Source organism: Mixophyes fleayi, chromosome 7, assembly GCF_038048845.1.
Source record: "Mixophyes fleayi isolate aMixFle1 chromosome 7, aMixFle1.hap1, whole genome shotgun sequence".
Lineage (NCBI taxonomy): Eukaryota > Metazoa > Chordata > Amphibia > Anura > Limnodynastidae > Mixophyes > Mixophyes fleayi.
In genome coordinates this window covers 26,488,573-26,512,309 of record NC_134408.1, presented here as the reverse complement: position 1 = coordinate 26,512,309, position 23,737 = coordinate 26,488,573, and the positions used below count along the sequence as shown (strand labels likewise).

The following is a 23,737-nucleotide window of genomic DNA, read 5'->3' as shown; positions in this document are numbered from 1 at the left end:
TACATTTGTCCTTGCCCTTATGTGTGTGTGGTTTAAGGTGCTTGAAGAATGCAGTAATACAGTCACTGCATTAGAGACTGTTATCAGGAGCCGGGGTAAAGCTGGATACACACCTATGCAATTATGGAGCAATCACACAATTTATGTGTGTTATGTTTGTTTAAGCTGGGTACACACTACAGAATTTTCCACCAACTTTTTATGCCGAGCGATTTTACATGCGATCTACGTTCCGATCGCTCGGTCCATGGACTGCATACACACTAGCCTTGTTTAGGACGATAAAGGGAAGAGCGGACGTCCCTTTAGCGACTTTTTACAGCCATGTTGTCGTGAGCAACGACTGTAATTTCGTACTCACTGTTGTGGATCGGACGGAAGTTTATACACACTACACAGCGGAAACGAGATTGGAACGAAAATATTTAACGGTACGACCAACCAAATGAGGCGACAATCGTCCATTTGGGCAGACTTTCGACCATTGTGTCACAAAACAAACTGACCCGACTTTTGAACGAGCGGTCGTATGTCGGCTGATTGAACCGATTATTGGATGAAAACCGTGTAGTGTGTACCTAGCTTTAGATATTGCAAGAGTCTGTACACTCACACGTTCGTGTTTTATCGTACATCACATTTGTTGATTTGGTATTATAAACGTCTTAAGTCAGGATCAATGATGGAACGAAGTTGGCCAAATGTGGCAGTGTGTACGCACTCACGACCAGCAGTGTAGGCAGATATCTGTAGAGTGTGTACAGAGTCACCATCTTTTCAGCAGCCAGTTATGAGGGATGAAGAGCACAGATCTGAAGGTAAATCGTATAGGCGTGTACGCATGAATCGGCACGCTCATCAGTTCTTTCAAGTGTTGGCGAAATTGTTGCAGAAATTGCATCTGAAGTAAGATTGCATAGGTGTGTACCCAGCGTAAGTTGTCTTCCTGGAGCCCAGGTTCCGCTGTATGTAGCCGTTGTTCCTGGGACTCCATGGTACGTCTCGCTGCCTCGGCCAAAAGACGGGAGTGTGTGAGAGTGAGGACCAATCGGAAGCCACAATCACTCGCAGTTGACTAACACTCCTCCTTTGCAGCCTTTTCATTGATGAACTTAAAAGTTTTGTCAGTTCTACATTATAGAAACGAAGGATTCCCCAGGAAAAGTGGCTGCATAGAGCAACCCTAGGCTACCAGGGGGAGGAAGGAGACCAGGTGAATAAAACGTAGCATTTGAGTAGTAATGCTACTTTAAGGAGTGACACAGAGAAATGTCACAATAGTGTGTTGTCCTGTGATATAATACAGCTCTATTGTGTCCTATCATAAGACAACCGTGCTTGATACGATTGTATACAGAGAGCAACTTTGTTTTCTATCCCGGGGCATTAGAAGGAAGGAGGAAAAGTAACACATTTAGTAAAAGCTGCAAGAGGGTATACATAAGCCAAGAAATGAAAGTAATCCGAAGGTGTGGAAACATCTTAGATGAGCCATTGCTCTGTCTTATGATTACCATTATCAAAATATTTTGCTTGATAGTACATATAGCACAAATGTGCGGTAACCCATAGGATGTAAGCTTATTAATGTATTGTGCAAGCTAAACTTTCTATTTAATGTGTGTGTATGACCAAATTGGATGTGTTAATGTCAAGTGCCTGAATCGCATTGGGTCTAGTTAATACGGGCAGCCTTTTGGAACACACACTGACAGATTGTGATCAGTAGTCAACCAGATTTTCAGGCAGTCGCAGGTGTTGTCCGATTGGTTGGTAGTTGGGATTGTTAGTAGTTTTGCACACTCAAAGCGATTTTGATGACTGGCCATCATCTGCTACATGGACACTGCATCATGTTGTTATTAATACACTTATGTAGGAGAAAGAGATAGATAGAGATAGACAGAGCTTCATCTTGAATTTGCGTGATTATACGAGCTTGTGAGGAACATGTTCAGTATGGTTCATGAAATACATTAATGCTAAACTTCAGATGATGACAAGCGCTGACTTCCACTGCCTCGTAGCAGATGCTGGAATCACCAAGAAGCCACATACTTGATACATTGCTTATTCAACTTTTATATACATGGTAAATTGTTGTTGTTAAATGTACAGCACAAAATGGTTCTAAATTGGTTTCATACATACTAAAAGTAGCCAGAAACACACGGTATAGAAAACCTCTATTGCACCACTTTAAACAGGATGTATTCTGTAATGTTCCAGTCTATGATGTTCACAATACACCCTAAATAAGTGTTTAGGACCTGTATGTTTTTGGCATGTGGGAGGAAACCGGAGCACCCGCAGGAAACCCACGCAAACACCAGGAGAACATACAAACTCCACACAGATAAGGCCATGGTCGGGAATCGAACTCATGACCCCAGTGCTGTAAGGCAGAAGTGCTAACCACTAAGTCACTGTGCTGCCCCAGTATGCATTAAGCTACAGGGAAGGGGGCTGCCATTCAGTCTGTGTAGGGCGTCAAAGTTTGTGATGCAGCTTATTTCTAATTGATGCCACCATTCTCGGGGTCCTGCTCCTTTAAAACCACTGACTCCCTGTCTGCATTTAGCATTACAGAGACAGCTGTATCTTACATTTCCTATGAAATATGTACTGAAACTATAACATAACTGCAAAGGGGTTATATGGAGAGTTGTTCACTATCAATAAATCTATAAGTATTCAGCCAGACATACACATTAGGGTGAAAGTGCAGCTATTAAGATTTCTAGAAATTAACCCTAAAACTTAGATGCTTATAATACATTGTTAGATGTTGTAGTTGTGGTTATTTGACCCTGGTGTAAAATTAACCAAATTGAAAATAGATAAGTATCAATAGTTTGTCTACTCATAAAAGAGCAAAGTGTAATTGCCAATGTATACATTGCAAAATGTATGTAAACTGGTTTTCATTTGCAAAGCAAGTATGTCAGTTTAATATGTAATCTATCCCCTTATGATGTCTCAGTTTTTGCAACGGCAAAGTCTATGGAAAAAAACAAGCATTTCTTTCTGTGCAATATAACACAGTGCTATTTCTCAACAAACTAGTTATAAAAAGTGCTCCGGGCCCATTGATGCCATTCTTTCCAATAGTTACTGCCAAAGTAAGTATTGCCAGCTGCCCAAAAGGTTCTGATCATTACTCTTAGGTGTTTAAATGCTGTGCCTTGTGTTATGGAAAGCATGCAAACACGTAAAAATAAAACCCATTCTCTATGTCCATCCCCATTGTGTCGCGGTGCAGTTTTGTGGATGCAGCTTGTTGCATTTCAGTATGTTCTGAGCATATCTCTGCACTGGAGAAAGGGTTAACAGGAGTGGTTTACCCAGAGTTAAGCAAGGTACACACTACAGAAAATTTTTCTGGATGCAATATCTTACCAACGTCCCGATCAGCAGGCTGATTCATGCGTACACACTATACACAATTTTACAAGATTTACCTTCAGATCTGTGCTCATCTGGCTGAAAAGATCGTGACTCTGTAAACTCTATGGAGATCTGCTTACAATGCTGGTTGTGAGTGCATACACGCTGCAGATTTTGCCCGACATTGTTCCATCATTTAAATAGATATTTAGTCCGGTTATAAAATCAAAATAAACAATACGATGTGCTTTGATGCGTTAAAACATAAACGTTGGAGCGTACACACTAATGCGATATCGGACCTAACCATCGTTTATCGTATGATTGGCCCGATTATCGGGTGAAAATCCTGTAGTGTGTACACAGCTTATTTCTGTATTTTCCCAATCTTTCAATGGTCCATTCATACCAATTACAGCACTTTTACCTTGTACCTGGTAAACTTCGAGAGGGGGAATGCTCTCTAATGAGTATCCATTCTGGGCTTGTTCCACTATGAGAGAGTCCCCAGGAGGCAGGCTTCTCTGTAAGTGGGAACCATCACTATACTCGTCACCCTGCTTTAGTAGGAACTGTCCAGCGCTGGGGTGGGTTGAGGAATTTGGGGGGAAGGGGGGGTTGGCACATTAGCTAAATTTTATTTAATGTACAGGGCTTTTCCTGTTCATTTCAGTGCTGCATGTAACACGTGTGCTGGAAACACCATTGAAATCAATGGGAAAAGCTCCATACTGCTTGCAAATGTGTCAAGTTCATATGAACTGCACATATACCACATACCAAACACGTTTATATGTGTCTTCACATGCGGTTTGTTGCACTCCATCACATGTATTTGGTTGGACGTTTCTTCTGGGGCCGCCTGCTAGACAGTCTTTATAATAATTTCGGAGCGTATGTGTAATGTATGTCTTTGGGGCAGATTCAGGAAATATCCGCGCAAAGTGCCTCCGGAACGGTCGCGAGACACCTCTTGTGGATATTTGTGACAGAAATAACGCTGATTTCTGCTTGCACAAACAAACGAAAGACAAAACGTAACATTGCATAACATGCGTTAGCTGTTTATCAGGGCCCTAGAATGAGATCACTGCGGGTATAAATCAATATGAGTATATCATACATCTATGGAGGTGGCCCCTGCACACCCACCTCCCCTGGGATCTCCTTGAAGCCAACTAGGAAAAGTTGGCAAGTATGATGTTTAGCATTCATTCTAAGAGAAGACTGGAAATACCCAATGGCTACATACATTGCAACATAAATGACAAAAACTTACATTTATATTTGTATACACAGCAGTTATCATACATGTGCTCTCATCTGAAGACACATGCACACATGTTAGCAGTCTTTCACGTGTACACGGACATAAAGACATTGGTTGCTATACTCGGCTATAACCCACAAAAATACACCTACTTTAAATACACAAAGTAGGTATTACTGTACTTTATATACTCTTAAAATCTGCTTTATGAGTTTATACAGTTACTGATCCAGCTGCAAAGATTTGAGTTCAAAGTAGGGACTGTCCCTCCAAAGGTGGGACTGTTGGAAGCTATGTAGCGGTCTCACAGAAAAGACAAGTTACAGAAATTCCACCAGATAGTTGTTCACCTGAATATATCCCCACCAACCCCTTGAAACATCAACAACTGTGTGGGTAAGAAGAAAAAAAAAATGAAAGAGGTGAGTTCATTTGGAAAGGGCAAAATGGATAGAGGGAGCAATAAAAATGTATTGTGGTTTCTTTATAGGCCAGGAGTGGCTAGCCCTAGCCAAGTAACCCAAATCAAGTTGTACAATTACTTTTAAATGAATACTTCAGGGCCATCTTTTCCATTGGGCTAAAATTTGCCAGCCCTCCTCTGATTCACACCAGTGGTCGAAGTGGAGATTTAGAAGTGACAGTATGGACAATGTCAGTGAATGGAATTTGGCCGTTCTAAAGACGTCGGCAGCATGGCATACCACTGTATACCAGCCCACTTCCACCACTGCTTCATATCTCAATTATCACCTGATCGTGCTTCAAAGTGTGACCATTTTGAGTACACAGGAGGGACGCACAATGTGATCACACCCTTCTTGCACCCCAGTCTTCAGTTCTTTACATTTGTTAAATACTTTAGGTAGAGCACAATACATTTTAGCCTTTTTTGTGTCTAGTAGTTCTGCCTTGCGTTTCGCCTACCACCGAGGCAGGGAAAACTGGTTATGGAAAACTGTGTTCTAAGCCCGCCTACTTCTTTGTTGGTCCCACCTATAGTTGATTTGGCCCCTGCCCACATGAGGCCACTTCCAGATTTTTTTCCAGGACCACTTTAGCTTCCAAATCCACCCCTGCAGGATGTCCACCAGCGGCTTCTAATAGACCAATTAGAGCCCACCACTGCATACTACGTCATAAGATGGTAGCATGAATGGATGAGTGTCACCATAAACCATCCAAACTCATTGCCTGCTCCCGTTCCCGGTTACAGGACTTTTTTTTAAGGGCTGCACCCACTTTGTAGACTTCCCTACCTCGTATGACAACTTTCTTCTAGTCTTCAAATGTTCTCTGAAAACCCCTCTTCAGATGAGCTTATCAAGTTCTTCAACGACTATATTAACCTCTCTAGGGTACCCGATTACCACCCTTTACACAGTTCATACAAGACAACAACCCTCTGATCGCCATTGGTGTGTATTGTTTTATTACCAAAGCACTACGGAATATGCGCTATATAAATAAATGATGAAGTGACACACGACAGATGTCGACTTTTACAGGCCGAGTCCCACTGTCTGAAAGCCCTTGAAGAGTTTCTGCATCTGCTGCCCCAATCAACTCCCTGCATGGCTCCATAGAGATGTGTGTCTGCAGTAGACAGGGGAGACCCAGCTGGTATTGGAGTTTGTAATAACAAATATAATGTACTATTTAAAACCCTTCCATAATGACGGGGAAAAAATATTGTATGATCATGGGACCACAGTTATGAGCATTAATATTTGTTTCATCCAAGTTACTGACACCAGGAATGGCGTGGCATCTTGTTCACTGACTTTATAGGAGTTGACGAGATATTACCGCTGTCCTGTTTGCTCTTGGATTGTTTTCTCTGTGACAGGCAAGTAGCTGAGGAGTCATATTTACATGGTGATGACGATCATGTTCTCGTTCTCTTTGGTCATCAGTCATAGTTTGTCACCGGGCTTTATCCCGCTCCGCTCGTCTTTTTGCTGCTTCTTGCTGTGCAGTTACTCCCACAGCAGACATTTGCCTTTTAGGTGGCAGCACAGTTACATTTTGTTGCTTAAATTAATTAGTATATTTCTATTAATTTAACACTAAGGGGCATATTCAATTGTTGGCGTTACCCGGAAAAGTAACGTGGCGTGTGCACTATTACCGTCATTACGGTAATAGTGCGGGTAAATACCGTTATTACGGTACCATTAACGCTGGATTTTGAGCTGAAATCCGTGTTAGAATTACCGTAATAACGGTAATATATTTAACGCCGCGGGAAACTGCAACAATTGAATATGGCCCTAAGTGCAAATAAAACGAATGGCTAGAAGATCAATTCAATTTGGAATAGTAAAGGTTGTTATAAATGGTAACTGCCACACAACGAACGAAATAAACCAAACAAAATAAGCCCAAGAAATAAGGAAAATCTAGTCAGTAGGAACAGTCAAGTACACAAAAGAGTTATTTGCAAACATTTTACCAAATTTGTGTATTTTGTGCGTGTATTTATTACGGTACAGGAGAAGTGTTAGCTCTCTCTCTCTTTATACATATCTATCTATATATAGTCCTGTGGGCCTCTGCACTTCACAACCTGCTAGTTGCTATAGCTGTGTTGTCTGTTAAGCTGGGTACACACTACACAGTTTTCATCCAATAATCGGCTCAATCAGCCGACATACGACAGCTCGTTCAAAAGTCGGGTCAGTGTGTGTAGTGACACGATGGTCGAAAGTCTGCCCAAATGGACGATTGTCGTACCGTTTAATATTTTCGTTCCAGTTGTGTAGTGTGGATAGACTTCCGACCGATCCACAACAGAGTACGAAATTACAGTCATTGCTCACGATAACATGGCTGTAAAAAGTCGCTAAAGGGACGTCCGCTCTTCCCTTTATCGTCCTAAACAAGGCTAGTGTGTATGCAGTCCATGGACCGAGCGATCGGACCATCGATCGCATGTAAAATCGCTCGGCATAAAAAGTTGGTGAAAGATTCTGTAGTGTGTACCCAGCTTTACTGTGCACAAGCCATTATCGGTCTGTTTCTATCCACAGGACCGCCGCAGGGGGCACCATCATCTGTTTTTAGGATCCTCTGTGGACTATACAGTACACTCCACTATCAGCCACCTCTGCTGTGACTCCAGTACAATGAATATGTGCACTTGGGGCACTGGGCTAGATAATTATAACTGCTCAGATATGTGTGAAACCCCCAGCAGCATTGCTTAGCGCCCACTACTCCATCTGGCCGTGCTGGGATCTGTAGTTCCACAACCAATGAAAACACCTCCTGCCCTTCTACCCTCCAGGTGTACACTGAAGCCAGGCAGCCTGTCACCTCCTCTATTTACCATGGGGGTCAGATTGTCACCGTCCGGCCAATCGGCGGGGAGGGGGCACTGCGCATGCGCTCTTGCATCAGCGAGGTTTCTAATCGGTGTAGGCGGGAATTCGAAAGCTGCAATAAAGGGGCGTGTCTGACGAGTTATGTCCTATGGCTGTGACAATGTGGGCGTGGTACGGGGGCCAGAGTGGGCGTTTTCTTTTGTTGATGCCGGGCGTGGTTGGGCAGATTCTCGTCGCTGATAGGTTGGTGTTCCAGGAAGGGGCGACGGTTCCTTTTGTGACGTTGGTTGTGTCTCGGAGCATGCGCAGTAGACAGAAGAGGAGAGGGGGAGATTGTACGCGCTAATTCTCCGAGTGCTGTACGGGGCCCTCAGTGTACGTAGTGCGGCGGCGGCTGTAAGATCCTGTGTGTGCTCAGCCGGCCGGGAGTCTCGGATTACGGGTGTGCGCAGAGCAGGCCGCAGCCCTGGCCTCGCTTAGTCCCTAGTGTCCGGCCGGGGTGCTGAGTAGGTGAGTTTCATCTGTTACTTCACTTAACATCCGGCTTCTCTACACTTCCAACTCCATGGCCTCCTTCTCTATTCATCATGGCCCCAGTGGAAGACACATTCTGTCTGTCCAGCCCGTGTGGCACTACAAGTCCCAGCATGCCCTGGTGTCAGGTCCTTCTGAGCCTTGTAGTTCGCCACCAGAGAACGAGCTGCGGGGTTTGTCCTAGCACCTGCCCCGTGACAATATTTGTGTTCTACTTTCTGTAACTTTAGTGTCTCAGTAGTTGTTGTTATTGTTATGGGGTATTCCAGATGTTTTGTGTTGTTGTTTATTCTAATTGCTGCCAAACTAACTAACCAGAATATAAGATGACATTTTCCTTTTTATTTGAGTAATGCTCCACATATCTGGTCAGAAATTATGTTTTATGTTGTTTACCAGCCTTGTGTACGCCTCACTTATTTTTGTTTACCAGTCAGAGAGTTTCTAGATTGTTATTATAGCTTGTGATGCATTATGTACATTGTTGTAAATCTGATTTGGCAGTTTTGTGGTTTGCACAAGATTCTTTGTTTCTATCACTTTTGCTGGAGGTTCATTCCTGTCGCCTACTTTAAAAACAAAACACTTGATGCCCCCCCCCAGCTTAAACTGGCTAATGTTTGATTGGCACTTTTCAGCCATTTCATATAGAGGAAAGTGACTGTATCCGATTTAAATAGAAAAGGTAATCATAATGCAAGTTTATTCATTTGTATACAATTTAAAATTGACAATTGCAGTTGATTTAATTTTGCCTTATAACCTGAAAGTATTGGGTAACTGCACATAACATGGTTCTGCTGTTACGGAAAGGTATACATGGGCTCTTCTTGTATGTACTATGAGTGTGTTTTCTTTAGGTTAGTATTGATTGCTATTTTTAAATGCACTTCAAGTGCTTTGTAGCAGTCTTCAGCTCAGTGGACCACATTCATGTTCGGCCCGCCACAGAACACATTCTAAAGAGGAGATTGTAAAAAAAAAAAAAAAAATTCAATGCAATCTTAAAGGCTTAGTCAAATGAAATAAAATATTTTGCCGATAAAATTATTACATGAATGTGTGTTTACCTGCTGCTGTTTGTTTCACTGCTGCACCATTTTTACTGTTGCAACCTGCACCCCTAAAGCTTAGGTGGCTGTCATCTCAATCACAGATCTTCTCAACAACTGTCTAGTCAATTCACAATTAGTATGAGTGGTTGCCAGCGCACTTCCCCTTAAATTAACGCCACTTAGCGACACAGAGTGAGAAGTCTTTCAATCTTTTTTTTGACCAGTTTCAATGTATGTTTATTTTGGGATCTGAGACGCCGCCACAGAATCACTCCTTCAAACTCAATGTGTTTTGGTTATGTTTTTTTATTGGTTGTCTGTTATTTCTCTTTAATAAGTTGTCATGTTTAATCGTGTTTAACTTTGATTGTTTTGTTGATGGTTTTGCTTTTTTTTCCAGTGGTAACAAGTGGCGCTTAATGATGTATACACACTTTGTAATAAGGTTGTTTGGCTTGGTAAGCAGCTAGTTTGGTCTGCTTAGGATGAAATTGGTAGATCTGGCCATTATGGGGCAGGCAGAATGAACACATCCTTTATCCTGCTTTATCCAGATTTCTATATTGGCTGAAAATCTCACACGTGTATCGATAGGGTACATAGGCTGACTAGATATTCAGCTCTGCCTGATCATGTCCGAACTGATTGGATTTTTATCGTCCAGCACAATGGTTCATTTGGCCCCATACTGTGTATAATATGGCCAGTTTGGAGAAAGTGATCTAATAGACCATCATGATCTGCACGGGTTGTACAAAACAGACAGTAAATACTCCTTACAAGTCAGTTATACACAGTGGAAGAAGCCATTTGGCATACGTAACCAATATTTATGAAGGTGCCACCTGTCCATTCATTAGGAACATCACTAATTGGATATATTGTTTTGCATATTGCCTCAACTCACAAAATGTTTACCTGCACTATTTGTCGATATTAGGCACAATAAACTCTATTCTAGGTTGGCATATCACTTGTTCAACAGCTTGTACAGAACTTAAATGGACGTTGTACTGAGATTACCTCCCAGGTCTGAAAGAGATGGTTTTGTAGAACTGCTCTTGAATAACACAAACATACACTCGTGCTTTGTTCAAAAACTATTGTTTAGAAAAGACTGTTATCAGGACAGTTGGCTATTTACCGTTCGAGCCATATGCCAAATCACTCATGGTCATCAATGCAGAAAAATACAAATCTATTTGCTGCCTTTTCATATGTTTTACTGAATAATTTATGGGAGTTTAATTTGAAAACAAAAACAACTAAACGCACAACTCACTCTTAGGACATATTTTCATGTATATATTTTGTGGTGTGTTAAAGCAACCAGTAAGTTAACCGCTTGTCAGCACGTATTCTGTTGACCACACGTTTAAAGAGATGTGTGCTTGTGTTGCCCTGGTGTAATCGCTGAGGTGGTTGCTGCCTTAATGGGAATCTTTATAGTTTTGAATTAAAAATTGTCACCGTCATGACACGCTTCTAGTAGAAAGGAAAAGCGAGTCTTGAAATGTCTCAGGAACCGGTTCTACGTGCTCTGTGTGGGAACATATGCGTCCTTGCTTGCCAGCACACTCATGTTGTACGTAAAACAATTATGTGGGTGTGTTTTTAAAGGCTTGTACATATGTTGTGATCTGTACTGGTATTGTGTCTGCTTAAAAAGTCAAGGTTTGTGTGGCTTTTATTGTTTGTTTTTTTATTTTTATTGTGTGTATTTGATATAATGTACTTATAGCAGGGCTGCTGAAATGTTAATGTCTGTGTAATATCTCTAGCTCCTTAAACATAAATAGTCTAAGAAGTGTTACTTGGTTTGATCTGCGTCTTTGTGAGTGTCCTTCCCCCTTATTTATATTCCTGCTTTGTCTTGGTCCTGTAAGGCAGGTGCATAACGTGCCCCTCCCGTCCTGCCAGCAGGATGCATGGGGAGACCTTCATACAAAACAGAGGCGTGAATTAAAATGAGTGTTCATCGATTGGCTGTAGTCTTGTGGGTTTTGAAGGGTCTCTATCTAGGTTATTATATAAACATAATGTGCTTTCGCTGAAAAGCGTTTGACTCCATCAGTACTGGAGAGGCTTCCCTTAGACTGCGTCGTACAACACAGGACAGGGTTTCCAGCCCTGCAGGAGTTAAGAAGCGGAGCCATCTGCCTGTGTTTTGCTCTTCATGCAAATAGTTCTGTAATCCGCTCCCCCTGCCAAGGAGTGGCCGAGTACGCGGGCTGCAGCCCTCCTTTTCCATTATTGGAGGAATGGCACTATACCTCTCCCTTCATCATTATGCTAACCGGTGGGAAGAATAGCCTTTTATGCTGTGTGACAGTGCATGGAAGGACAAGGGAATCATTATACTATATGCAAAGGTTCTAATAGCTCAGATGATATCTATTGATGAAAGCATACACAGAGCTGTTATTGGTTATGTTAACATGACTGCAGATGAGGAGTTGCAGCAACGTGTCCTATGTATTAATATTCTGTTTACATGTTTATGTATGTTACTGCTCTGGTACATGATTGTATTGATGATTTTTGTTAAAATGTTAATTGTTTGAAAATCAGCAATATATTTTAGTGTGGCTATACCTTTTATTCTGAATTTCAGGCACGCACCTTTGTTATTTGGTTAAATTTGTGTTTTGTTTTATATTGCAGAATTCTCTCCCCACCCTGTATCGCAGGAATATACAGATGAGGTCGTAGAGGAGTGCACACAACCCATCTGTGGTCTGTAGAACATCTCCTGGACACCTTTTAACTTACAACACTTGGCAGAGGGGCACTCGGAGCGGTTGGACATGCCGTTTACCTCCTGAGGGAGGATGGGCACTCAAGGAAGCCCTGTGAAGAGCTACGATTATCTCCTGAAATTCCTGCTGGTGGGAGACAGTGATGTTGGAAAGGGGGAAATCCTGGAGAGTTTGCAGGACGGTGCATCAGAATCCCCTTACTCCTATAGTAACGGTGAGGATATATTGTACAGGCATGTCTGTTTGGGGCTTGTAATCATGTAGCTTCTTGCAAACATTAATGTTTGCGAGAAGCTATATATATATATCATTCAGTACGCTATTGTTTTTGCACTAAAAAGAGGCTGGTGCTTGTGATTTAATGAGGTGTTACTGACAGGGAGTCTGTGTACAGGAATATATCCCCCACACATCATCACACCATCATTTCAAAGATTTTCCACTCCGATATCTGCATAGATAACATGTAAGTAAATGTAATGTTTGTCGTGGGTTTAATGCTGCCATCCCCCATTATTTACACCTTTTGTACATGTCTGAATGAAATTAGTCATCATCTGGGTGGGTATTAATAAGAATGTGTATATACCATGTGCAGCCAGGAACATGCTCACTTTGCTAAGAGAAACTTTCTTAACTACTTATTCCAGGTTTCAAGACTCGTGATTCTCTGATCACAGAATCATTACATGATATTAGCAGTACAGGCTTTAACAGCTAGTTTAAATAACACCTAAGGCATTATTACAGAGAGACAGCGCAATTTGGCATTTATGCAATAAATAATGTTTCCTTCTGCTTCTTAGATGGCAGCCTAGAATTGTTACATGTCAGGTATTGTAGGCAGTTTGCTGTCTCATGCTGTAATACCAAACAGTCATCATTCTCTCAGGTTTCCTGATAGGATTCTGACTCTTCCTTCCTTTTTCAGTTGACTCCAATCAGACCAGTTTATCAACCCTGCCTCCAACTTGACGGTTCTGAAACAGTCACTGCTTGTGTGTAATTGTTTCTTCTGTGTTGATGTGCTTGCATGTATAGCTCATAGGCTGCTATTTAGTGCACCGTTCTACCCCTGCTATGGTGTGTGTGTGTGTGTGTTTTACTTTACTTTACTGTGTTTTTGATCATTTTTTTTGTGAAGCACCGCATGTCTGTCTTTCGGTCTTACAGTTGTATTTGATATATTTGGGCTATTTTGGTAGGTCACAGGGTTGATCTGTCCTCATGCTCCAGTTGTAAAGCGCTGTGGAATATTCTCTATGTAGGCGCTATATAAATAAATGATATTCGTAATATGGCCTACCTGGAAAACGTTATACAGCACCTTGTAGTGTGTAACTTGCCTGTTCCTGTAGCAGCCCTGTCACAATGTGAATAGTGCGTTTCCAGGATAAATGTAATGTCATTTACTGATGACGGCGCAGACAGGAGGAACCCTATAAAATGGAACTATCCAACCGTCACCTTTAGGTGCAGTCTTCTATAACTTCCCTGTAGCTCTATGGTTTCACAAGGTCTATGACTCTTTAATATTGAACTCTTTTGAACCCATCCCATAGCATTTATATATACCAGGCCCTTCCCATGAAAAATGTGGACTGCACTTGTGTAATGAAACTGGTTTTCTGGAATCCCACACATGATGATTTTGGATAGAGCTCTAATTACTTGTGCTATGACAATAAGTGTTTGTCACTCTTTTAGTTGTCATAGTTTGTTTTCTTGTATTTTAGTCAGTCTTTCAATGCATTAGGAACTGTTGACATCGATGAGACATGAGGCAGATTGGGTGTCATGCCCCTGTGATATGGCTAATTCCTAGGGAACTGTGTCCTTGTGTCCATTGGTTCAGCCCAGAAACTGCCTCCACTGTGTAGGCACTGGGTACAATATGAAGCTTGCTAGCATCACATATTATAGTGGCAGTAGTTCTCCTTTTAAAAATTGTAATTTTGTTTGTCTGTAATGCTGTGTACAAACTTTCCTGAGATCCATTGTCCTCCCTAAAAACTGAAATTCCTCTCCACCCTTTGTTTTTCTAAAATCACATGAAGTTCCCCCAGAGAGATGAGTCAGAGCAGGTTTTTCCAAGGCAGTCATGAAACCATGCAGCATTTATTTGTTAGTCCGTATCACACCAAATAGCAGCCGGCTGCACATGTAAATATACACCGACTAGAATAAAGCAGCGCTTTTATATTCATCGCGGTGTGTTCTCCAGATCTGTATATTCTGTAAGATCTGGATATGATCTAGACACTTTCCCATATGTACATAAAATGACCTGTCCACGTTGCTGCTGATATTTTGTCTTGGTTATCTGGTGGAAATAGTTAATATGCTTTATGATCTTTGTGATATTGTTACACAGGGGTTTTGATGAGTAAGATTGTGTTACTGCTCACGGTGGATCTTGCAGGGAAAGCCATTTGTTTGATTGGAAATACCAGGCTCTCCCCCTAACGGCTTCTGGGAAATGGCTGGGAGTTCAGAGTGGTGTAGATGCATTATTCAGTCATATGATGGGGAGCATACATTCCAAGGCTGTTGTACAGATTATTTCTGCATGGTCTGTCCAAGACCTGGATAGTTGATGCAAACAAACTACATGGTCACAGAGCAGACAAATGTTTTCTTACAGTCTGTACCATGCACCTTTGTTTTTGGGAAGTGGTATTCATGTTGTTGCATTGTATGCTGGTACTGTGTAATATGAGCCTTTTAAACATAAACTACAGAATATGGTAAACCATTAACTGCAATATATATATTTTTCTCTTCTCCCCACGTCAATGTGAGAACCACACAAATGAGGAAAAGTATTTGCAGATTACATAGTATCTGTTTTCACTGCCACTCGATGCTCACAGTAATTAGATGTTTTTTAAAACCTATAATATGTACTAAAAAGTGGTGTTTTTTTCACCACTGAATTGTACCCATGATGAACCACAGCAACAGGGGTCTTAGAAAGCAGGATAGGTATCCAATCACATCCCTAGGAAAGAAAATTGATACCCAGGGTGTATAGCAGGAGGTTGATAATACTTTGCTATAGCAGGAGCTATTTGTTCAGGCCCCAAAATGCATTGTTGTTAACAGTATTTTGCAAACTGATTGAGTTCCACCAACTAACACAACAAAAGATTGGAACCTTCTTCCCATAAATTACAATAGAACTTGTTCAACTTTTCAAAGGTCCGATGCCCTATATGAGGCTGCCTCTCTACTATCTAACTATCCGTTAAGGAATATGATTAAAACCTTTTTATTTTTTAAGGGACAACTCCTTTTAATTGTATTGTTATACTGTTGCCCCAGATTTCAACTGGTTCTGCTTATTTACCAATACTCTTAATTGGTAGAAAACCGTTCACTAATTAAAAGATATTGTATTATTCCGTAGTAAACCCATGTGTAGCAGAACTAGTTTAGACATGTTCTGGCTCTTGTGTCTAGAAGATTAGGAACCCTTGTACTATACCCTAATGACATACAGTAGAATCTGGACATCGTAGCCCTATGGAAATGTGTCTTACTGTGATCAAACGTGGGTTTGGTCAGTGTATCGTTACATAAGTTATAGGTGCTTGCAATTTAAAGACTTCTTTCCACCCTTTACTTTGTGCTTTTAAAGATACTGCATGTATTTTCTTTCCATGCTATAATACATGTGATACAGTGTACAATTGGTGGATAAAACAATGGAGAGATTAGCAATTAGTTAATGGCAAAGACAGAGATTTATATAAAATATCCTGAAAAGAGAAGGACCATGGCTCCTGGGATTAGTAGTATTGCAGTACAGAAACCTTGTTATGGCTATATTATAAAAGCACATAACTGCTGCCATCTAGAGGCTATGACCTGAATTACAGTAATAAGCTTGGCCTTTCTGTGTGTTTGGAAACGGAAAATAAATGCCACCTCATACTGAGACTGTTTGCACAATCACCTTCTCCTACAGACCTGTGTGGGTTTGTGTTTCATGTCACACGTCTCTCAGCTGCTCCAATGTCATCAGGACCAAGAGTCATGTGAAGCCCTGAAATATAACATTACATGAGTGTTCAGTTTGTGAAAGGTTTACCTTTGTCTGGGTTTTCACTCTTCAGTTCCCGCACATTACAGATGTCCGCCAGTATAGTAATGATGCTGTAGCGCATGCACAGTGAGAGAAGCCATCTCAATCAGTGTGCGTTTTATGTAACCTCGCCAAGCAGCACTCTGAACTGTTTGTACTCATTGAATAATTGATGGTAAGGATAATGTGAGGAAGCAGGCCGCACTCGCACGCCAGGAAAGCTTGGCATTTATTAATAGCAGAAAGTGTTTGCCTTCATCATGATTTCATCCATTAATAATGAAAATATACTGAATATCCTGTGGGCATTATTGACAGTCAGCAGAGAACTGCAGAATATGTGTGTGTGGTAGACCAATATGATGTATTTGGGTTTGTACAGACATAAGTTTTAGAGAAAAGTCACATTCTGTTGATTTGTAGGGCAGCACGGTGGCTTAGTGGTTAGCACTTCTGCCTCACAGTGCTGAGGTCATGAGTTCAATTGCTGACCATGACCTTATCTGTGAGGAGTTTGTATGTTGTTTGCGTGGGTTTCCTCCAGGTGCTCCAGTTTCCTCCCACACTCCAAAAACATACTGGTAGCTTAATTGGCTGCTAACAAATTGACCCTAGTCTGTGTGTGTGTGTATGTATGTTAGGGAATTTAGACTGTAAGCCCCAATGGGGCAGGGACTGATGTGAATGAGTTCTCTGTACAGCGCTGTGGAATTAGTGGCGCTATATAAATAAATGGTGGTGATGATGATTGTAGGTGGCTCTGAAATGAAATGGGCAATAAATATGTGATTTCTACAACAAGAAGCGTGGTGTGTAGTTCCAGGTTATAAGTGTGTGTCTACATTGCATGCTCTACTGCCACACAGCTAATTAAGATTTCTTTATTTTGTATTTCTTTTCCCTCCAGGTATTGACTACAAAACTACTACAATCCTGTTGGACGGCCGGCGGGTGAAACTTGAGCTGTGGTAAGGATGCTGGGGGGGGGGGGGTGTCTTTGTCTCAGGACACTGACAGAGACCTTGGGCCCACTTCCCACTGCTCCTTCTCTTTTATCAAACCTTCTTACCAGCAACCAACTAGTAGGTCGGTGATACTGCCGATGGAGGTGTCATTAGTAATAAAGCTGCTGGTGATGTGACCCGCTTATTACCCAGAATCCTCATCCTTTATCCATCTGGGATCACAGCTGTGGTTGCTGCGACCACTCTGCCCTTTGTGTGCTTGATAACGACAGAATCTGCTGCGTTACATTTACATTTGTTTCAGCACAGCCCAAACTTGTAACATATTATTTTTATTTTACGTTTTTCATTGTTCTATGCATAGTAGTAGTTCATATTCTGTACCTATCATTTACTGTAATAGATATTGAAAGCTGAAATACTAACAAGATAACATGATGCATAACCCTGAACACAACAGTGCTCCCTCGTGACCAACTTGTATAACGTTACAGAATGTTTACCTATGCAGGTTTTTGTTATTTTGTGTTCTCCCACAAGCACTGACCAGTGAATGACCATAGTACGCAAGGGTTCCTAATTATGGTTTTCTTGACAGGGACACCTCTGGCCAAGGCAGGTTCTGCACCATCTTTCGCTCATACTCCAGAGGAGCACAGGTAAGACGTCCGAAAGCCTCTTGCTGTTGGTTAACGGCCTGCAGTGTGACTAGTAAGGTCTATATGGCTCACATGGAAAGTCTGATATTTAGTGGTGGAGCCGTAGGAAAGCTCGCACATTAACAAGCACGCTAATCACATCTTTGCTACAAAACATAACTTTAAGATCAGATCCTGTTCTGTTGCTCACGCCTCCTTCTAGTTACTGGTTTACCAAATGGAAGTGATTACATACCCATCATTTTGTTTCTTTTCCCTTAATCTCATAAATAGGTTTTGTCCTATCTTTGTTCTGTACAGTCCACAGCAACTCAGTGATGTCATGCTACCAATAGGTCTCTTAAATGCAGGGTTGGAGAACCACCAGTAAATAACATTTTATTTTCAACGATATTGTAGGCCATTCAAATACCCACTGTATGGGCACACCCATTGTAAACGTGACATACAATTTAGACTTATTTAGGTTAATAGTTGGTTACAAAAAGTGAACTTCAGAACTCTCTATAATGTGCATTTTGTGCCGCTAGTAGGTGATTGGGCAATGACCATAAGCTGCATATAGTGTTTCAGTGGCAACAGTACTAGCAAGGCATTTATAGTCATCTACTTTTACTTGTGTTGTCTGTCACAAATGGAGAGTGTGCTGTAAATGTGTTGCATTTATAAGAGAGCGTTAGTTGTAAGGTTAGTGATGAGGGACAGAGGCAGCAGACATTGCCAGCTGATTATCCCAGAAGGCTGTCACTCGCCCTGCAGTGCATTCAGTGGCAGGTGTCCTTGTATACTGTGCCACAGATGGAACAACCCTCATGGGGTAAGGGTAGCAAGATGTATGTGACACTGGCTCCCAGGATTGCACAATCCAGAGGAATACATATATCGCTAATCTGTGACCACTACTGTCTTCTATTGCAGGGTATTCTCTTAGTTTACGACATCACCAACCGATGGTCCTTTGATGGAATAGACCGCTGGATCAAAGAGATAGACGAGGTATGTTACATTAGAGTTAGCTCTGGGGTTATGATATCACACCTTGACAGAAAGGAGAGTTTTCATTTGAACAAGTATTTTAAAGATATTTCAAAGGAGATTGTGTACAATATAAAAAATAAAAAAAAATAAAAATAAAAACATTCTTTGTATTTAATTCATTATTGCCTAACGTCATAGCCATTTCTTATCTTCCCAGCATGCCCCAGGGGTACCACGTATCTTGGTGGGAAATAGACTGCATCTGGCTTTCAAAAGGCAAGTGCCCACTGAGCAGGCCCGGGCCTATGCGGAGAAGAACGGAATGACTTTTTTTGAGGTCAGCCCACTCTGTAACTTTAATGTGACTGAGTCCTTCACAGAACTGTCTCGAATAGTCCTGATGAGGCACGGGATGGAAAAGATCTGGAGGCCAAACAGGGGTGAGTGTCTCCTGTAATAAGTGGTGTAGATATGGTGGGGAGGTCACTGAATAAGGCTGTGGTTGAATATGGATTGTAATATTTATATTTTATATTTTTATTACGGTAAACTAATTCTGACAGAGTATAACGGGATGGATTGGTGTGGGTGGTGAGACAAGATGGCTGAGGTAGGTTCTACTGGATTGTTGCTAACCTCACTTTATTGTTCATTCTCCCTCAGTATTCAGCTTGCAAGATCTATGTTGCCGTGCTATTGTCTCCTGCACACCTGTTCATCTTATCGATAAGCTTCCCCTGCCAGTGGCTATCAAAAGCCACCTCAAATCCTTCTCCATGGCCAATGGAATGAACGCTGTGATGATGCATGGACGTTCCTACTCTGTGGCTGGTGGTAGTGGGGGAGCAACAGGAGGTGGTGGGGGAAGCAAGGGCAATAGCCTTAAACGTTCAAAATCCATTCGGCCACCTCAAAGCCCCCCTCAGAACTGCTCAAGAAGCAACTGCAAGATCTCCTAGCATGGGGCCAGGAGCCCATGTTGGCTGCTAGTGGCATTAACACCCCTGAGTTAAGTGATGTGTCCATTTGGAGAAGCTGCTGAGAGAGACCACAAACACAATGGCATCTGCATGGACCTAGATGCCAGATCCTTATTTTGTGTCCTGTTTGAAGTCTTTTTGAAGAACTGGAGTAGATGACCATAGATGAGGACATCCATCTGTACCTCATTAAATGACTTCCAGTCTCCACCTTACAAATCCTCAATTGTTCCAAGGGTTGAACACTGCATAATGGATCTGCTTCCCCAAGAGCAGAAGTACTAAAGGAACCCCCTTTCCTCCTCCTTTATTTATAAAGAAGTATATATTCCTGGACACCTTACTTTTTTTATAGCTAAAATAATGCCTGACAATACAACACGTCTGTATTTTACTGTAAATAATGTTCTTGCATACCCTTGCGACAGGGTGGACACATCAGGCATTTTACTAACAATGTTGTGGATCTGAATTCTACTACATAGCCAAATCATAGTATGACTGAACTGTAGACTCAGTGTTAACAGGTGTGTGTAAAATATGTACATTAATACTGCACCCCCTACTGTTGATTATATGGGTATTAGAGGTCACCTAGGAGATTGTGAAGAATATAAAACCACAAGACTGGAGGCAGTCACAGAATCCCCAAGATGACTTCTATTTTCCATATAGTTTACAGTAGGGAGAGCAGTGTTCATTAGGACATTTTGTCTCTTGTAAAGAACAATGAAGTAATATCAGAACTCGCTGTTTATACACGGTTTGTATTTACAGGAGTGCACATTATCACTTGTGTATTACATAGTAATAATGACAAGGCTTTTAAGTTCATGTCACACCAATGGTCTGGGGACCTATAATGAACCCACTCTTTCTCTGTAGGCACAAAATGGCCCCCATCTGAGCACAAAATGGCAGCTGGGCCCCATTGCTCAAGAAAACATGCTTTTGGGACCATACCAAAAAAAACTACCTCAGTATTTTTGGATAATGTTCTCTTGAAATTTGTCTTCTACAAAAAATTAAAATATTAATTTCTGAAGTGAGACTGGCAACTTCATTAATATTTCACACACCCTGTTGATTTTGTGACTACCTTTCTCTACAGCAAAGCACATTCGTAGACGCCTGAAGGGGGGCATACTTTGGGGCTCAGTATGCATTTTGGCAATAATCTGGATTCTGTTTGGCTCTTCAGTTTGTAATCTGATCCTATAGCATAGTAACATGAGGACAAAGTCAGTTCTTGCTTTTTCTGTTCATGTGCATAGGAGGGTAATGGTGTGGAAGTAAAAAAATTGCGTTAAAAGCCTCACGCTCACTACTTTGCTGTAAAGGATCAGATTACATACAGGGTAAACAAGCAGGTGCTTATCTGTTTCTGTATGGAATTATGCCTCATATTTTAATATTAATACTACATAAATCCTTCTGCCTGTCTATGAAGCAAGTTGCTGACCAATTGGCTTTCTGCACCAGTATAGCAACTGCTGAGAAATCAGGCTTCTTCCCTGGCTTTGCCCCTACACTGTCGCTACACTCAATAAATCAGCCATAATTATCCACCCCCAATCTTCCGTTTAAACTAAACAACTATTCATTTGGAAACTAGTTATTGCAGAATAGTAAAATAAAGCCTTTTTTTCACCAGTATGTTAAATGGTGGCTTAGGTGGCAAAAAATGTTTTGTTTTTATAAAAGATTATAAACTATATTGCTTGAGAAAAGCCACCAACACTTGTGTAAAATAGTTTTCATATACCAAAATCCAATGTTTAAATGTTCTAATTGGAAAAGAATTATGGGTATTCCAACCCTGTTCTATCTTTGACTCAGGACCTGAATGAATGTGCAGTCTATTCAGTTATGAATAAATGACTTGCACACTTTAATCGTGTATGTTTCAGTTACACATAGTGGAGGCAGCCATTTTGTAATATGAATCCATTCACTTGGAAACGGTTATATCACTGAGGCATCTTCCTCATTACTAGCTGTGGGGTGGGGTGGGCTGCATTTTCGGGGACATTTCTGGTGTTTAGATAATTGATCAGCAGGAATCTAACAGGTATTGCTTCAATGTACAAAATGGCCGTCTCCTCTGGGTTTAGATGACGGGTGCATTCATGTGGACATGTTTGTGTGGTACACCACTGTACCCAGTCATCTTTACCATTACATGGGTATTGCAGTTAGTGTCTCCAATACGAGAACGCTTATTATAGCATCGCAAATCTACATGGGAAGAGTTTTCACAGCAATGACAAATCGACTTTATATTTGGAATAATGTAAGTGCTCCTGTCATTATGTTGCTATGACCTCACATTTTATCATTCAATAGTATAAAACTGCTTATGTAACATGTCTGTTACTTTTATCTTTTTACTTTTTCCTCTCATTAATGGTTTACAGACACACGTGTTAAAGTCCCGGGAAAGGGGGGGGGGATCATTTAAATCCTGTCTGATGTTATTTGCATTTAAATTGCTTGGGTGTCCTCATTTTTCTTGGATCCTGGTCATGTATACTGACAACTTGTCTGACTAAGGTTGAAAACACTAATAAATGTGTTCATGATCCCTGTGTAAAATAAGCTGCTTACCCCTCTGTTGTAGGTCTGTTCCTGCAGGCTGCCATTGTCCACCTTCTTCGTCTTGGCTTTCTACACCAGCGCTCTACTGTTAAAAGTGTTGTTAAGGGGGGAGCACATTAGATAGAGGGAGAACTTCTACAAAAGTGAGCTTCTCCTTAAGGCACTTCAAGTGGGTTACATGTTAGCTGAATGTTGACATTATTTTTGGCTGTTTTCCTGACCTCATGGCATTCCTGATTTTTTATTTTTTTGTTTTGGAAGATAACTCTTCATCCACCATGTTGGAAAGTATGCCTTATATGTCATACATTGGAAAATATGTGCCCACTTCTAACATGCTTGGCAAACCAGCGATTGGGGAGTCACAGCTGGCCGACCTCTGGTCTATAAGTATGGCAGATTGGGGTAAATATTGGCAATAGCTCAAAGAGCGCGTAGGACATTGAGAGGCAAGACAGTTATTCCATTTTTACCACTGTTCCAAGCTAATCTAGCATTCCTGCTCTGGATGGTATTGTATGGGCTGAAATCACCAACTGTGAAATCCTCATGTGTATATTTTTTTTTTTTTCTAAATAAATTAAAATACATTTAGTACAATGAAGAAGTTATTTGTGCATTTTTTTTTGTATGTTTAAGTTCTTTTCCAATGGGAGAAGAAAAACCTATACCATGGATTGTTGATCTACACTAGTATGTGTTTGCTTAATGCACAAGATCTTGTTGAGGTGGAGATAGATACTTGGCAATTTTCAGACTGGACAATGCAGTATAAATTAAACTGATATACAGGTTATTACGGAAGTAAAGGAAACACGTGAGGGATACAAAGTATATTGAAATTAGATTGTTGGATGTGCAGAATTAAGGTGTTGTAATATTTTACACCCTGGCTCCTTAACTGCTGCCTAAACCAACAGCTGCAAAGGTCTATGTGCACATTACCATTATGTCCCTGAGTGACTGGCAGTGTTTCCAGGACGGGCTGCTCCCTATCGGATAACATGGGAAAGTGTGGAGGCCACACCCTAATAAGTGTGGAGGATTGTTTTGTGTGTTTGTTTTTTTTTGTGTTTGAATAAAGCCTTATTACTTATGCTGCCAGTAGTATGCTTGCTCAGGCCTGGCCAACCTGTGGC

General features: G+C 41.3%; 1 protein-coding gene across 4 annotated transcripts; it reads left to right on the top strand.

Annotated features, from left to right (window-relative positions):
- Positions 1 to 8,262: 8,262 nt before the first annotated feature.
- RAB40C (RAB40C, member RAS oncogene family) lies at positions 8,263 to 23,205 on the top strand. Of its 4 annotated transcripts, none has more exons than XM_075179489.1 (7): positions 8,263 to 8,493; positions 12,237 to 12,545; positions 17,326 to 17,386; positions 17,982 to 18,042; positions 18,961 to 19,038; positions 19,238 to 19,460; positions 19,684 to 23,205. In XM_075179489.1, exons 2-7 carry the CDS (start codon positions 12,404 to 12,406, stop codon positions 19,977 to 19,979), a joined length of 861 nt encoding a protein of 286 aa, XP_075035590.1. In that variant the 5' UTR covers positions 8,263 to 8,493; positions 12,237 to 12,403; the 3' UTR covers positions 19,980 to 23,205. The 4 variants fall into 4 exon arrangements, with proteins under 4 accessions (XP_075035590.1, XP_075035593.1, XP_075035591.1 ...); XM_075179492.1 differs by lacking the exon at positions 8,263 to 8,493 and adding an exon at positions 11,225 to 11,246; XM_075179490.1 differs by lacking the exon at positions 8,263 to 8,493 and adding an exon at positions 11,549 to 11,944.
- Positions 23,206 to 23,737: the final 532 nt, after the last annotated feature.